This window comes from Dermochelys coriacea, chromosome 16, assembly GCF_009764565.3.
Source record: "Dermochelys coriacea isolate rDerCor1 chromosome 16, rDerCor1.pri.v4, whole genome shotgun sequence".
Classification (NCBI taxonomy): domain Eukaryota; kingdom Metazoa; phylum Chordata; order Testudines; family Dermochelyidae; genus Dermochelys; species Dermochelys coriacea.
In genome coordinates this window covers 7,574,616-7,592,637 of record NC_050083.1, presented here as the reverse complement: position 1 = coordinate 7,592,637, position 18,022 = coordinate 7,574,616, and the positions used below count along the sequence as shown (strand labels likewise).

Here is an 18,022-nt window from a genome sequence, read left to right as displayed (position 1 = left end):
GAGGAGAAAGAGAGAGGAAATGGAGAGAGAGAGAGCGCGCGAGCACAGCAATTGTTCTGGGACATGGTTCAAGGGCACAAGAGAGCTGGGTCACATGCATCCACCAATCTGTGGTGCATTGAGGTCTGTGTTGGAATTGCAAACTATCACTTTAAGAGTGCAAGTGTGTGGAGGGGGCGGGGGCTGGAGGGGGGGACAGCATTCCCTAGTCCAGCTTGCAGCCAAGGAGGCTCCATAGGGAAGCGCGCCATGATGAGTCAGTCTGGAAAGAGCCAGTCTAGAGCAAGGTGGGGAGAGTTGTGTCTCGTTGCCTTAGGAAGCAGTCCGCTTTCTCTCTCTCTGTATGTGTTTTTGGGTTCTTGTGTGTTATCGGTTTGAATTCTCAGAAATAAAGTTATGTTATGTTGCAACCTCCCAGCCAGAGTAGTTTTATCTAAGTTCTCTCCGTCTCTCTATGCTGTGAATGTAACACAATCCATCACCAATGGGGGACTCTAGCAAAAGTAAGAAGCTGGAAGTCACCATGGGGGAACTTCTAATCATCAGGATGCTTTAGCTCAAAAGTGCCTGTATTCCTAGAAAACTCAGCTGATACTTTGGTTGATGTGAGAATTACAAACAGGTGGAACTGTTCTGAAGTTTGCCAATGCTTTAGAAGGCACTAAGGCTTTCAGACCTTCCTGGGCAGCAGGGAAGCAGCAGCTTTTGCAAGTATCATTGCAAACCGTCAAAATTACAGAAAGCATTTGCCTTTCTTTCTACCGATGAGCTGGACTTTACGTCCATCTGCCCAGGATTGTATATGCATCATCCCTTCCACATTCATTCAGCTGGAAAAGTGGGGGGAGGGAACAGTGACAGCACCTTAAGGGTTAAAAGTTTAATATTTTCAAGTAGACTGCCCATTGTTGTGGAGGCAGGGTTGAAAGGGAGGGAAGGATTAGGTGTACCTGTGCTATTGCAGAGTGCTCAATTCAGCATTAATGGCTGCCTCCTGCAGGGAGGCAGGGAATAATGACAACTCAGCATGATGGATGGAAGTCTCCTGACCTCACCAGCTGTCAGGCATGGAGAAGAGCTTCCAATATCTGAGCATCTTCTTCATACACCTCCCTGCCTTCCCTCAAATCCATGTGCCTTCACAGTCAAGGTCGCTTGTAACTTCTGACTGCTTCAGTTATGGTAAATGAGGATTCCCCACTGTATACAGAACTGTTCCCTTAAACATAACCCCTCACACCCAACTCCACTTACAGGCAAACCTGGAGGTCCTTGTGGCCCCAGGAGTCCTGGCTTCACTCGAACCTGTTGCCCATCTGCTGCTGTCCACAAGACACCACCCTGATCATGGTCCTCACTCCCCTTTGCTTCACTATCTGTCTTCCCTTGATGCACGGCTCCTTTGTTGTGCTCTGTGGAGACCACATCAGCATCCAGTGATGTCTGCATTGGTTTCACAGCATCCTCGGGGCTTAGGGAAGCTTTAGAAGGTCTCTCGAGGGTTTCTTCACCCACAGGTACCTCCACTTTCCTATGGGAGTCAGAAGAGGGGGCCCTGGGTATGTTTCCTGCAGAGCCCACTGTCTGGCTGACCACTACGGAGACTTTTGAGAAGATGGAAGGGTTGTCTAGGTCTATGATGGCATCAATTGGTTTGCAGGGTGAGAACCAGGTCCAAGAGCCCGTGTCTCCCTTCAGCTTGTCCGTAGTGATGTTCTCATCCTGGGGTTTCGACACGTGGTCTTTCTTGGAAGCCGGTCTGTTTACTTTGGCAGAAGTTTGTGAAAGGATAACGTTGTCATCAGCCACCTGAGCATCTCGATGCCCAGAAGGAGGAACTGAGGTAACCATGGTAATGGAATTACTGGCATTTCCTGCTACCTCCAACTCGCTTCTGCCAACTCCGGGCCTGCCAGGTCCTGTGATTTTATTGTAGGTGGAGTTCAAAAGCTCGAAGCCTTCCTCTTCAATAGAAAGGTGTTCCTCCTCCTCACCAGAGAGCCTTTTGGTAGAAGGGGCTGAAGTGAGGGAACTTCCATTGGGGCTGGGCTTAAGGTTCTCTTGGGGATTCTCCCACACCAGGGGCGGCCTCACGGCCAAATCTGAAGTGGTAAATTTTGAGCCCTGAAAGGAAGGAAGAAGAAAGGACATTTTTAATCATTTTAACCAGACAAGGCATTCTCTGTTAGCATTCCAGGCCTTTGGAAGACACCTGCTGTTGGCCATGCTGGTCCAGAAACAACCCATGTTTATTAGCTTTTAGGACCAACCTCTTCTCCTTCACCCACGAGAAAATGGGCACTGGGTAGGGCTGGGTAACAGTGGCATGGAGCAATTAAGTCATTTATTTTTGATTATACAGAATTGCTGGGTTGTTTGGTTTGATCTGGTGTAATGGATAGGCTAGTTTATCCCTAATTCCAGGGCAAAATGGAACTTCTCAGCTAAGGAGCCATAACCCAGAGCTCCTTAATTCATGAGTGTAATTTTAAAAGATTGCTAAAGGCACCCAGAGCATTGGCCAAGTTAAATTCTAGGCCACAGACAAAACTTTAACATGTAGCCTCTTCTTCTATCAGCCTCAAACTAAAAGGTAAAACAAAATTAAACACCTGTTTTTGTGGAGGGGAGCCAGGGGGATAGAAATCCAACCCTGGTGCAAGCGGATTTAACTGAAGTCCACCGAGTTACGTGAGGCACAAATCCATAAATCCAAAGTCTTTGAGATACAACTTTCAAAGCACTTAAAGTCCCCTTTGGTCTCTGTGCAGTCACATGCTCAGGCATGTCTCAATTAAGGGCAATTGCTAAGCTCCCAGCCCTTACCCTGAAACTTCCTCTTCCATTTAATGGCACCTGGAATAACACTCTAGGCAGGAAACCTCCTTGAGGGTCCAGCAGAGAAGAGGGTTGGAAGGCAGGGAAAGGGAAAGATAAGTGGAAGTGCAGTCTCTTGGACATCTGTGACAAATTAATGAATTAAACATGGTGACTAGCAAGGGTTTCATTTTGGATTAGCCCATCATAGTAAACTGCCCCTTTAGGGATGGTGCAACTAGCAACTGTTCTTGCAGCTTCCTAGCACAAGAGAGATGGAGTCCTGGTACCTCACCCTTCCCCATACAGTGACAGGGGAATGGGAAGGGAGAAATCATGATATTTAAAAAGTTCCAAACTCAAAAAGAAAATAACCTCCCTAAACAAGTAAGATGTTCAACACAACGTGGTTTAGCTGCATTAGAACAGATGTTAAACTTCATCTTCAGTATTCTTGTCACTAAGTACAACTTAACAAGTAAAGTCTGAATCCAGAATTTTCAGCCATTCAAGTCCTCTATCTGGAAACAACACCCGACACATTACTTGTTCTCCTGTCTGCCTGTATTTGCTTGTTGTCTCAGACTGTAAACCCTTTTTGTTCCGTGTCTTTAGAGTGCCTAGCACAATCGAGTCCTGGTCCATGACTAGGCGCTACCATAATAGAAATAATAAATCACAATCAGAATCCTCTTAAAGCAGTCACTAGAGGGAGACCAATCCCCACACTTGCATTGCCCTTTTAAATCTCCAACAACTGCAGCCCATTGGTGATGGCAACAGCAAGAATGCTAGTGTAGACAGAGTCATCAATGTTGTTATTGAGGTTATGCTGTTGTAAAATGGGGACAGACCAGGAAGGGACACTCGTTTGTGAGATCCTCTCTAGCCCATCCACATCTGCCAGGATCTTGCTTTGAGCAGAACTGGTTAACATCATCATTTGGCCCAACTGTTTGCTAGGCACCTGGTCTTGGTTAACAGACCCACTGTTGCTTATTTAGAAATGCTGAATTAATCTGTCACAAACAGCAAGTACACCAAGAAGCAAAATAAAGAGAGGAAACATAATTAAACTTCCAGAACATGTGGTGCCTATTTAACATGACAAGAGGGCGGGGAGAGGTGGGAACGAGGAGGAAGGAAAATAGACCTCAATCAGTTAGCCTTCCCACAGCTCTGTTTCTGTAACAGTGTTAGAACAGGCCTGGATTCACAAGGAAGCTGAGTGGGGGGGACAGGGTGGAGGGTTCATCAAAGCCATGACCCTGCTGATAAGTTAACACAACCATCCCCTTTTAAGTTCACCTATTAGAATCAATGAGGTGCTGTCTTGATTACAGAGAAACCCGAACAAGATACAGTTCTTATCAGGCAACTTTCTATCTTAAGAGTCTGCCCTAAAGTATTGCCAACATCCTAGGTAGAGCTGAGCAGGAAAGTTTCCCCATCCCATTAAAATTTTTGAGATTTTGAAAACTTCCCAAATCAGGACAAAGTCAAAATCTCAAAAATGTTCATGATCCAGAAAGGAGGAGGGGGAGAATTCAGTTCCAGTTAATGGAAACATTTTGTTTTGATTGTGTCCGTTTTTACTATAATTAACTTAAATTTCAAAACAAAAAGCATTTTCAAACTGGAAAACCAAACATTTTCATTTCCAATGTGTCAAAAGAAACACTGATAATTTCAAAATGTTTTCAAAAATATTTCAAGTTGAGAAATCCATCAAAAGTGACCCTTTCCCATAAAAAATTCTGATTTTGATGGATTGGCATTTTTTAAATTAAAAACATTGTGTCAAAATATTGCTGACCAGCATCAATCCTGGTACAATTCTCTCCTCATGCAAGTTTTACCCTGGTGTAATTCCAATGACTTTCGAGGAGTGGCTCCCAATTTACACTGGAGTAAGAGGAGAATCAGGATGTGTCATATTCTGCATAAACCATCAATTTTTGTTGGTCCTTTTGGTGTCGCTTAAGGCAAGTTGTTCTGTATTTAACAGGTATCCATACTCACTAGAGGAGTTTGTTTCAATCAGGCTGAGAGCTCACAACAAGTATTTTAATACTCAATGCCACAGATGTAACCCTGGTTACTTACCAGTGGAACTAACAGCGAGGATGCATTTGTTTTTCAGGAAGTCTCCCAACACAGCACTCCTGTATATGCCCGGGATCGGCAACCTTTGGCCTATGGCCAGTCAGGGAAAGCCTCTGGCGGGCCAGGACAGTTTGTTTACCTGCAGCATCAGCAGGTTTGGCCGATTGCGGCTCCCACTGGCTGCGGTTCGCTGCTCCGGCCCAAAGGGGGGCTGCGGGAAGGGGCGTGCGCTGAGGGATGTGCTGGCCACCGCTTCCCCCAGCCCCCATTGGCCTGGCACGGTGAACCGCAGCCAGTGGGAGCCACAATCGGCCGAACCTGCAGACGCTGCAGGTAAACAAACCGTCCCGGCCGGCCAGCGGCTTTCCCTGATGGGCTGCAGGCCAAAGGTTGCCAATCCCTGGCATCTGCAGAACAGTGTCCGTAGTGGAAGCAATAGTACAAGTAGAGCTCAAGCAATGACAAGAATTTTTGCCTCTCTGTTAGCTAGTCCAGCTTCGGGCAGGGCTAGACCTGGTGGTAAAAATGCCTATGGCTCTGCTATACTATCAGTCTGCTGTAGCTGTCCCCAGTGAAGCTACTTGGAGATTTCCCTAAAAGACTAGTGTATTCGAGGCATTTTTGGCCAACAACTCCAGGGTTTGTTTCCTCTAGAACTAAATGAAGCCACAAAATTAAACCCTGAATGAGATGCTTGACTGATCTCTTCACACAACGTGTATGTATTTGTAAAAATAGGGACATTTCTTCATCAGTGATTTCTTCCAGTACTGCTCCTTGGAATAGAGAGTTGGTTGGGCTTCTTGATTACTAAATATAGATACACACAACTTATTTAAAGGAAACTGAACTGAAACTTGGGGCCAAATAGTAAATCCCTCAGCTCTGTGGCTGTGCAAGTGCTGCTCTGTGGCACTGTACTGCGGTCATCAGGGCACTGATCTAGCGGAGTGGTTTCAACCTGTGGTATGTGGTCTCCTGGGGGTATGCAGACTATGTGTAAGATTTCCAGAGGGGTCTGGCACCTCCCTTCAAAAAATTGTAGGGGTCTCAAATGGAAAAAAGGTTGAAAACCTCTGATCTAGCTGAAATAAGTCTGAACTCCATACAGTTAGATTCAGCATTTCCACAATTAAAATGAAGGAAGGTCAATAACACATTGTCTGATGCACCGAGTCCACAGTAATCCACTTCCCCGAGTGCATCTCACACACTGTTCAGTTTCCTTGCAAGCCTGATTAACACAGAAACAAACAGCCACCTAGAGCAGAAATAAAGAAAAAAAAATCACTTTGAAATGAATTATTTGAATTCAGAATAAAAACAAATGAAATTGGGAGTCACAGGATTGCGGTGCAGCAGCGTATCCTAGGGCCCCCAGATAGCAAGTGTGAAAAATTAGGATGGGGCTTGAGGGGTAATAGGCACCTATATAAGAAAAAGCCCCAAATATCGAGACTATCCCTATAACATTGGGACATCTGGTCACCCTAGCATATCCACTGAGGTCAGTCACACTGCAGAAAGGAAGTCTGGTTAAAAACAGGACCTGGCCATGCCCAGTTCACTCCATGAAGGAAGATAGAACCAGAGCAGCAGAATGACACACAGTTGCTTGCCTGAAAAGATTTATGGACATGATATAAATATACAGCAAAATGTCCCTGCACTCTACATGCTGTTTAATCCCAGCCAACTTACTATCCCTCTTTGTGGACATTTTGAAACAATTTAACGGTGGCATTTATTTATCTTCAAAGAAACTAATATAGGCACTCTCTAAGGGGGTATAATAAGTTTGTCTTCTGGAGACCCACACACACACCCACTCACCCACCAATAACTGAAGGGATGCAGATATGTGGAAAAGGACAAATACCAAAAGCCTTTACTACTTGCAATCATACTGGACTGAACAACCAGGACAAATAATTTCATGTTACAATAAATGAGACTTACAGTTGTGTCCTCCATGGCAGGATGCCCACGGGGGAGATTAGCACCAACTCTAAACAATTAATAGAATCATAGAAGATTAGGCTTGGAAGAGACCTCAGGAGGTCATCTAGTCCAACCCCCTGCTCAAAATTCCCCTACCTTAGGAAAGCCTGTGGCAGCACGAGCTGCTTGCAAATCTAGCAGCAGACAGCTCAGCACAAGGATCTTCATCATGTCCAGCAGGGCAAAACCAAACATGGGGAATGGAAAGGTTAGACTGTGCAGCTGGCATAAGACTCAAGGGATGCTACCTAGCTCCGCCCACTTCACTACCACAAAGCTCATTTTTTCTCAATGGAGGCACAGACTGCAAGTGTGGCTGAGCTCCAAAGCACACCACAGATTTCGGGTTCTTCTTTAAAGCAAAAAAAAAAAAAAAAAAAAGCCATTGCTAATTTGTACTTAAATATCAAGAGTGGGTAAGAAAATTTTATCCCATTGGCACTGGAGTGAACTGTTTCTCTCTGCTCCTGGCTATGTGAATATTTTATAAAACTCCAGGAACTAGGATGTGGTCAGTTTTGACTGGACAAAGGCTTTAGTTTAACAGAGCCCAGGGCAATGATGTCCAACTACAGTATCCATTTTCCCTTGCAAACCAGAAATAACCCGCAGCAGCAAGCCACAGAGTACAGATCAACGAACTTGGGCTTGCACTCCAGGGCTAACACTAGCTGTGTTGACATCCCTGCTCAGGCTCTAGTCAGGGTGGTGCAACTCAGAGCCTGGGCAGGAACATCTACACTGCTATTTTTTAGCCCTGTAGTCCATGTCAACTGACCCAGGTCTCTGAAACTTGCTGCCATGGGTTTTCTTTTGTAGTGTAGACATACCCTAAGTCTAAGTCTGACAGAGCAGGGAATTGAATCAAAATCTCCAAAGCCCCTGGCTAGCAGCTTAACCACTGGACCATCCTTAATGGAGTTATCCATGACACTGGAAGAGAATGTGTCCCACAAGCCCTCTCTGTAGCAGAACAGGCCTTTGACTGGCAATCTCTTCTGGGCCAGACAATGAAAGCCCAATAGAGGTCATCTGCATGGGAGGAAGCAGCAGAGGCTTGTGAAGGTGAGCGGCGTGGAGATGAACAGCTCTCCGTTCCCACTCCAGGCCCCCCTGACGGCTAATATTCCATCTGTTAATTCTCACCGCAAAGTGGAAGCCAGTGGATGCTGCCGAGGGACAAAGGGTCTGACCTCAAGAAAACAGAGGGAGGAGGGAAAAATAAGTAAGAAAAAATGGGGGTCAGGGGGAGAAAATAAGCAATACTCCTAATAAGAGCAAATGGAGACTTTTCTTGAACAGAAGTCCTGGTTTGTGGGTCAGCGCTTCATGGGTTCAGGTCCCAGTGAGGGACAGATTCCTCATCACATTTATTCGATATTCTTACCACCCTTTGAATAAAGGTGAACAGCAGTGTCTGTTCTACTTGTGGCTTAATGCAAATCCCAGAGGTGCCAGCTGTGGGTTACCAGCTGGGTGCCAGCTGTGCAATGCCTGACCTTGCTGAGCAGTGGTTGTGTTTGCAAAGCATGATCTGAAACACCTTGAGAGGCCTGAAACAGAAATGGCACCAAGAAGGTGCCAAGAAATGTGCAACACCTTTGAACAAGAGCACTCTGGAAAAGGAAGGCTTAAATCCAGCCTCTTGCCAGGGTCCTATGTCCCTCCACCGCCCAGCAGGGACTCGCAGCTAGGAGCCCCCTGGCTGGTATGCTCCCAGCAGCAGGGGGAGATTGGACCACCTCCACAAGTCTCCTCTAGCTGCAGGAACCTCTGAGGTTGGAGCTTCCTGCAGCAGGAGGGGCACTCAGAGGTCGATCTGATCTCCCCTGCAACAGCGAGAGTGGCAGCGCAGGGGAAGGACAAGTCCTGTCCCACACCGCCAGCCCAGGGGGGGGGACTTGCAGCTAGGAACCCCCTGGCTAGGGTACTCCCAGCAGCAGGGGGAAGATCAGATTTCATGGAGAAGGGCTTATTTCACGGTCCATGACACATTTTTCACAGCTGTGAAATTGATAGGGCCCTACTCATGATACTTTGAAACAGAAAAAGAAAGGTCTCTCTTCCTGAAGCACTGCTGTCTATTTCAACACTCTCTGTTGCCAGCACCACTGTTACAGATCACAACAGAGTATCCATCAAAGCAATTTCAAAGCTGATTTCTGTACCCAGTCAAGGTGGAGCAGATGATCAAATGAAAGAAACAAGCTGCATCTTGTTAAAAACACGGAACTAGAGAAGGAATACAATGCAGCAGAGAAATCCCACCAGGAGTCCATGCGCAAAGGGACCAGGCGTTCATTACACTCCCAAAGCTTTGCTGGAGGACAGGGTGTTATTTAACATATGAATCATGGAAAGGCCAAGGGGCTTAACAGAAGAACAGGATGGCCAAGAAATGGTTTTCCCATCCTGCAAAAATATTCATACTATTGAAAAGTTTTCCTGCCCCGAATGGGGACCAAAAAAATAAAATCTCAAATCTCCAAAATCTGAAAAAGTTTCTGGGTTCAGGTTAGCTGAAATCTTAGGTTTTCATCATTTTTAAAAATGTCATTTTGATTGCTTTTAAAATCTTCTTTTAGTCTAAACGTACTCAAAAATTTGAAACAGCCATTTCTATGAGAAAAAACAAATGTTTTCATTTTGGGGATGTTGAGACAATTTCGAAACTTACTTTTTGTTCAAAAATGTTTTTGAGCCAGGAAATTCGTTAAAGCCAACTCTGTTTTACAGACAAATTGGGTTTCAATTCATCGACATTTTTTGGTGAAGGAAAAAAAAAAAAGGATTTGTCAGAAATCCCCGACCAACTCTACTTAACAGCATATTGGTGAAATTGAAAGACACACTCAGTTTGGAGGGTTGCAAACATGAGCAAGGACTAAGGAAATCTCACAAAAAAGTTATTTGGAGAGGAAAGATGGTCTTGAGGTTAGAGCACTGGACTATGCTTAAGAGATCTGGTACAGTTCCCGTCACTACCACAGATTCTCTTATTCATCTGACTTCAGTGAACCCACATCATCTTTGCCACTTGAGAAGCCTTTTGCCCCCACTCTGAAGAATGTGAAACAGTGTGTGTGTGACAGCTGCAAGAGCAAGTATTATAGATCTGAAGGAAAAGGATTCCCCTCATGTTGGAAGAACAGTGAATATTGCTAACTATAACCATATACACTTTTATAGCATCTTTCATTCAAGGAGCTCACAATGCTTTACATTAAGCAAACCTTACAGGTAGAGCTGGTTGAGATTTTTTTTTTTCCTTTTTCAATAGAAAAAGCAGATTAATCAAAACCAAACTTTTCAGAGAAACAAATCAGTTTCAATGAAAGTTTTCTCAGGTCCAGGATGGAATTTCTGATTAAAAAAACAAAACAAAACAAAATACCCAGAATAGTCAATAGCTTGGTGGTTAGGACTATTCTGAGATCAGGCTCTCATTTTTCATGAAAAAAAATATGAAAGGTCCCAGTTTATCCCACGGTGGAACAAAACCAACTGCCTCAGTCATGAAAATGTTCATGAAGTGGAATTCTTGTTTTGCAGCCAGCCCTCCTTACAACATAGACACTATAACCGATGTAAGCAAACATTGATAAACTGGTTTTCAGAGACAAAGAGTATCAATCTCCCATTCGGCCAACTCAATGGGAGTTGGATTTCCTCAAGAACTCTGAACATCAACTTGCTCAAACTCCCCATTCTGTACCTCAAACCCCTCATCCCCACCCCAGAGGCCACACACCCAGCAGGAACCCTCACCCCAACTCCCTGCTCCAGCCCGGAGCCCCCTCCCGCACCCTGAACCACTAATTTCTGGCTCCACCCCAGAGCCCACACCCCCAGTTTGAGCCCTCACTGCCTCCTGAACCCTAATCCCCTGCCCCAACCCAGTGCAAGTGAGCGAGGGTGGGGGGGGAGCGAGCCATTGAGGGGGTAGAGGTTGGGCTGGGTTATTTGGTTTTGTGCAATTAGAAACTTGGCAACCCTACCTCATAGTCTTTGTGATTGCTAGATATTGTTGAGATTGTGAGTCATCCTCTGTTGAGCTAGATCTTGTTTTATTGGCTTGATCAGAATGGTTACATTTTAAGGAAGCTAACCCCGCATCATAGTTAAAGATTAAACTTAAAAACAAAACAAAACAAAAAACACCATGAATGAATCACTTGGGCTGAATTTCAATCTGAAAACATTTTTCTGAAATAAAGTTACTAAATTAATCCCTGGCCTGAAAATAATTAATAAAATAGATTGTTAAACTTTTCAAATTATGGAACTGAAAATTACCAAATCAGATAAAATAGATCTATCATCATTTTGCAGGCAGGTGGGTTTTTTTTTAATGCACCCAGAGATTTTCTTCTAAGGCCTTGTCTGTATTCAAAGTTGCACAGTATAACTGAAGGTGTGACTTCAAACCTGTTCAGTTAAAACAGTGAAACACACAGTGTAGATGCTCTTAATTTGATTTAAAACCTGTTTTATGTCTAAGTTTAAATTGAATTAAGAGTAGCTAGATCAGATCAATCAGATTTAAATTGCATTAAGGGGGTCCATGTGGGATTATGCATGGACTTTAATTAAATCAATTTGAAATAATGCTTTTAGTTAAATCGGTGAAAACTCTGAATATAGTCAAAGGATAACATTTTCAAAAGCACCTAAGTGACTAAGCCCTGGTCTCCACTAGGTGTTGAGGTCAAATTTAGCAGCATTAAATCAATGTAACCCTGCACCCGTCCACATGACGAAGCCCTTTTTTTTTTTTTTTTTTTTACTTAAAGGCCTCTTAAAATCGATTTTCTTACTCCACCCCTGACAAGGGGATTAGCGCTGAAATTGGTTTTGCTGGGTCGAATTTGGGGTACTGTGGATGCAATTACATGGTATTGTACTCTGGGAGCTATCCCAAAGTGCTCCATTGTGACCGCTCTGGACAGCACTCTCAACTCAGATGCACTGACCAGGTAGCCAGGAAAAGGCCCGTGAACTTTTGAATTTCAATTTCCTGTTTGGCCAGCGTGGCAAGCTGCAGGTGACCATGCAGAGCTAATGAGCAGAGGTGACCATGATGGAGTCCCACAATCGCAAAAGCGCTCCAGCATGGACCGAACAGGAGGTATGGGATCTGATCGCTGTATGGGGAGAGGAATCCGTGCTATCAGAACTGTGTTCCAGTTTTCAAAATGCCAAAACATCTCCCAGGGCATGAAGGACAGAGGCCATAACAGGGACCCGAAGCAGTGCCGCATGAAACTTAAGGAGCTGAGGCAAGCCTACCAGAAAACCAGAGAGGCAAACAGTCACTCCGGGTCACAGCCCCAAACATGCTGCTTCTATGATGAGCTGCATGCCATTTAAGGGGGTTCAGCCACCACTACCCCAGCCGTGTTGTTTGACTCCTTCAATGGAGATGGAGGCAACAAGGAAGCAGGTTTTGGGGACGAGGAAGACGATGAGGAAGAGGTTGTGGATAGCTCACAGCAAACAAGTGGAGAAACCGATTTTCCCGACAGCCAGGAACTGTTTCTCACCCTGGACCTGGAGCCAGTACCCTCCGAACCCACCCAAGGCGGCCTCCCGGATCCACCAGGCGGAGAAGGGACCTCTGGTGAGTGTACCTTTTAAAATACTATACAAGATTTAAAAGCCAGCATGTTTAATGATTAATTTGCCCTGGCATTCGTGGCTCTCCTGGATATACTCCCAAAGCCTTTGCAAAAGGTTTTTGGGGAGGGCAGCCTTATTCCATCCACCATGGTAGGACACTTTACCACTCCAGACCAGTAGCACGTACTCGGGAATCGTTGTAGAACAAAGCATTGCCGTGTATGTTTGCTGGCGTTCAAACAACATCCGTTCTTTAGCTCTCTGTATTATCCTCAGGAGAGTGATATCATTCATGGTCACCTGGTTGAAATAGGGTGCTTTTCTTAAGGGGACATTCAGAGGTGCCCGTTCCTGCTGGGCTGTTTGCCTGTGGCTGAACGGAAATGTTCCCCGCTGTTAGCCACGCGGTGGGGGGAGGCAAAATGTGACCTTGTAACGAAAGCACATGTGCTATGTATGTAATGTTAACAGCAAGGTTTACTGTGAAAGAGTGTACCCATTGTACTATAAAATGTGTCTTTATACCACTGTCCCTTTTTTTCCTCTACCAGCTGCATGTGTTTCAAGGATCACAGGATCTTCTCCTTCCCAGAGGCTAGCGAAGATTAGAAAGTGAAAAAAAAAAGCACTCACGATGAAATGTTCTCTGAGCTCATGCTGTCCTCCCACACTGACAGAGCACAGACGAATGCATGGAGGCAGACAATGTCAGAGTGCAGGAAAGCACAAAATGACCGGGAGGAGAGGTGGCGGGCTGAAGAGAGGGCTGAAGCTGAAAGGTGGCGGTAGCGTGATGAGAGCAGGCAGGATTCAATGCTGAGGCTGCTGGAGGATCAAACTAATATGCTCCAGAGTATGGTTGAGCTGCAGGAAAGGCAGCAGGAGCACAGACAGCCACTACAGCACCTGTGTAACCAACCGCCCTCCTCCCCAAGTTCCATAGCCTCCTCACCCAGATGCCCAAGAACGCGGTGGGGGGGCGGCCTCTGGCCACCCAGCCACTCCACCCCAGAGGATTGCCCAAGTAACAGAAGGCTGGCATTCAATAAGTTTTAAAGTGCTATGTGGCCTTGTCCTTCCCTCCTCCACCACCCCTCCTGGGCTACCTTGGTAATTATCCCCCTATTTGTCTGATGAATTCATAAAGAATGCATGAATGTGAAGCAACAATGACTTTATTGCCTCTGCAAGCGGTGATCGAAGGGAAGTGGGGAGGGTGGTTAGCTTACAGGGAAGTAGAGTGAACCAAGGGGCGGGCGATTTCATCAAGGAGAAAAACAGAACTTTCACACCGTAGCCTGGCCAGTCATAAAACTGATTTTCAAAGCTTCTCTGATGCACACCGCACCCTCCTGTGCTCTTCTAACCGCCCTGATGTCTGGCTGTGCGTAACCAGCAGCCAGACATTTTGCCTCAACCTCCCACCCCGCCATAAATGTCTCCCCCTTACTCTCACAGATATTGTGGAGCGCACAGCAAGCAGTAATAACAGTGGGAATATTGGTTTCGCTGAGGTCTAACCGAGTCAGTAAACTGTGCCAGCGCGCTTTTAAACGTCCAAATGCACATTCTACCACCATTCTGCACTTGCTCAGCCTGTAGTTGAACAGCTCCTGACTAGTCTCCAGGCTGCCTATGTATGGCTTCATGAGCCATGGCATTAAGGGGTAGGCTGGGTCCCCAAGGATAACTATAGGCATTTCAACATCCCCAACAGTTATTTTCTGGTCTGGGAAAAAACTCCCTTCCTGCAGCTTTTGAAACAGACCAGAGTTCCTGAAGATGCGAGCGTCATGTACCTTTCCCGGCCATCCCACGTTGATGTTGGTAAAATGTCCCTTGTGATCCACCAGTGCTTGCAGCACTATTGAAAAGTACCCCTTGCAGTTTATGTACTTGTTGCTTGGTGCTCCGGTGCCAAGATAGGGATATGGGTTCCGTCTATGGCCCCACCACAGTTAGGGAATCCCATTGCAGCAAAGCCATCTATTATGACCTGCACATTTCCCAGGGTCACTACCCTTGATATCAGCAAATCTTTGATTGTGTTGGCTACTTGCATCACAGCAGCCCCCACAGTAGATTTGCCCACTCCAAATTGATTCCCGACTGACCGGTAGCTGTCTGGTGTTGCAAGCTTCCACAGGGCTATTGCCACTCGCTTCTCAACTGTGAGGGCTGCTCTCATCTTGGTATTCTTGCGCCTCAGGGCAGGGGAAAGCAAGTCACAAAGTTCCATGAAAGTGCCCTTACGCATGCGAAAGTTTCGCAGCCACTGGGAATCAAACCAGACCCGCAACACTATGCAGTCCCACCAGTGTGTGCTTGTTTCCCGAGCCCAGAATCGGCGTTCCACCGCATGAACCCATTAGTACCATGATGCCCACATTGGGAGGGCCCGTGGTTTGAGAGAAGTCTGTGTCTATGTCCTCATCACTCTCGTCACCGAGCTGACGTCGCCTACTCGCCCAGTTTCATTTTGCCAGGTGCTGCATATACTGCTGGATAATGCGTGTGGTGTTTAATGTGCTCCTAATTGCCAAAGTGACCTGAGCGGGCTCCATGCTTGCCATATTGCACAGAAAAAAGGTGCGAAACGATCATCTGCTGTTGCCCTGACGGAGGGAGGGGCGACTGACGACATGGCTTACAGGGAATTAAAATCAACAAAGGGGGTGGCTTTGCGAGAAACTGAATGGCCGCCGCAAGGATAGAACTCAAACCTCAAGGATAGAACTCAAAACTGGGTTTAGCAGGCCGTTGATTTCACAGAGGGAGGGAGGAGAAAATGAATACAAAACAAATCTGGTCTATTTCTTGTTTTGAGCCACTTCATCTATCTTTATACATCATGCTGGCAGCAGACTGTGCAGTACGACCGCTAGCCACCATCACCTCCTGGGTACTCAGCAGAAGACAGTGCAGTATGACTACTGGCCATCGTCTTCTGCAAGCTACAGATTAAAAGACAGTGCACTGCCGGTAGGACTCAATCGCCATGAGAAGAAACAAGGGCAATGACCTGGCTGAGTCACTCCCATGTTTGCCCACGCGCCCGGTTAAAGAGCATCTAGGACTACGTCGACGACGGCTACCAGTCATACTGCACTGTCTGTTGCCAAAAGACAAACTGCTACTGTGTAGCAATGTAGTACCACGTCCGCCAGCACCCAGGAGACATATGGTGATGGTTAGCTGAGCGGGCTCCATGCTTACCGTGGTATGGCATCTGCACAGGTAACTCAAGAAAAAAAGGCGCAAAACGATTGTCTTTCCTTGCTTTTATGGAGGGAGGGAGGGAACGGGGGGCCTGACGATATGTACCCAGAACCACCCGCGACAATGTTTTAGCCCCATCAGGCACTGGGATTTTTACCCAGTATTCAAATGGGAGACTGCGGGAACTGTGGGATAGCTACCCACAGTGCAAAGCTCCGGAAGTTGACGGTTGCCTCGGTACTGTGGACACAGTCCGCCGACTACATGCACTTAGAGCATTTGTGTGGGGGGACACACACTCAACTGTATAAAAATGCTTTCTACAAAACCGACTTCTATAAATTCGACCTAATTTCCTAGTGTAGACATACCCTTAGGTGCCTCAGTCCCATAGACAGTTGATGGGGTGTAGGCTCCTAAACCACTTAGGGCCTTTTGAAAATTTTAACCAAGGTTGCAGACCAGTGTGAATTGTAGGGAGGCTGGGGAGAAGGGGCGGAATAGGACTTAATGATTGGTGGGGGTTAGAGTGAAATGCACCCAGATGGTTGGACTAGAGGAGGAGTATGGGGTATGCACAGGATGGAATGTGCCTAGCCATTCAGAATTCGTTTTGTAGGAGAAAACTTCTGTTTGCTCTGAAAGTTTGGCTTTCTTCCAAATCCATCTCAAAGCCATCACCAGGCAGCTTGGGTCTTAATGTCTGAAATGGACATCTGGATGCCTTTGGTTTTAGACTTACCAATGCTCAGAACATGATCCCCACATGTGGGAAGAGAGCGAGCATGGTGTCTTAGCCTTCTGCCAAGTAATTTCAGACTGGAGTTCCTGTATGGTGCTTGCCTGCAGCTTATGCTTCTATGGGAAAGTCCAGAAGAGAGAGGATTCTGAGACATAACGTGTATTTGTCTAATATGTGGTATAAACACATTAACACACTCAATCCTCTGTTGCTAAGTAGTTTCAGATGATACCGGCACTGGCTGATTGAAGTCCCATATATGCTAGCTGTGATGCATAAAAAGTGTTCCCATGAACAGTACAAACATTGATTAACCCTTTGGCTTCTCAAAAGCAGGTGGTGCCAGGAAAAAGCGGAGGAATTACCATGATTTGTGTGAAGAGAGCTCCAATATTTAAATACTATCCAGGATTCCTTTGGGAAAAATCAGTGGGATCGTATGTTACACAAGTGCTAATTGCAGCAATTTCATCACCAGAACAGTTTAGGATTTCATCCTTTGTGTAAATGAGATGAGTTGAAACCTACCATATGGGAAGGGCTGTTTAGTGTCTAAACTAGGGAATATGGGGTCTCTTCCCAGCTCTGTATCTGGGATTTTGGGCAAGTTGATGTTCAGAGTTGTTGAGGAAATCCAACTCCCGTTGAGTTGGCCGAATGGGAGATTCAGATACTCTTTGTCTCTGAAAAGACAGTTTATCAATGTTTGCTTACATCGGTTACAGTGTCTATGTTGTAAGGAGGGCTGGCTGAAAAACAAGAATTCCGCTTCATGAACATTTTCATGACTGAGGCAGTTGGTTTTGTTCCACCGTGGGATAAACTGGGACCTTTCACATTTTTTTCCATGAAAAATGAGAGCCTGATCTCAGAATAGTCCTAACCACCAAGCTATTGACGACTCTGGGTTTTTTATTTTTGTTTATCAGAAATTCCATCCTGGACCTGAGAAAACTTTCACTGAAACTGATTTGTTTCTCTGAAAAGTTTGGTTTTGATTAATCTGCTTTTTCCTTTGAAAAAGGAAAAAAAAATCTCAACCAGCTCTACCTGTAAGGTTTGCTTAATGTAAAGCATTGTGAGCTCCTTGAATGAAAGATGCTATAAAAGTGTGTATGCTTATAGTTAGCAATACGCACTGTTCTTCCAACATGAGGGGAATCCTTTTCCTTCAGATCTATAATACTTGCTCTTGCAGCTGTCACACACACACACACACACACACACACACACAGTTTCACATTCTTCAGAGTGGGGGCAAAAGGGCTCTCAGGTGGCAAAGATATTGTGGGTTTATTGAAGTCAGATGAAGTCCAGGAGCGGGAGTGGAGCCGTAGCCAGCCTGCAGTGGGGGGCCAGCAGCTGGGCCCCCAGCTGAATGTGGAGCCATGCCAAAGCTGAGGTCAGGGCTAGGCATGGGGATGGGATGGGGCAGAGCTGGTGGGTGGCATGTGCTTCCTCCCTGCCCCATGTAGGGGCTGGCCTGGGCCTTCCACATGTTCCTCCATGCCCCCCAGT

The 18,022-nt window shown here is 45.9% G+C and overlaps 1 protein-coding gene across 3 annotated transcripts in view; it reads right to left on the bottom strand.

The window, feature by feature from the left end:
• The window catches only part of COL27A1 (collagen type XXVII alpha 1 chain), a 256,258-nt gene that overhangs the window by 125,546 nt on the left and 112,690 nt on the right, over positions 1-18,022 (bottom strand). For all 3 annotated transcript variants that reach the window (XM_038374879.2, XM_038374877.2, XM_043498970.1), the window contains one exon: positions 1,255-2,124. In XM_038374879.2, coding sequence (XP_038230807.1) covers positions 1,255-2,124 — 870 coding nt within the window. The remainder of the gene's footprint in view (positions 1-1,254; positions 2,125-18,022) is intronic.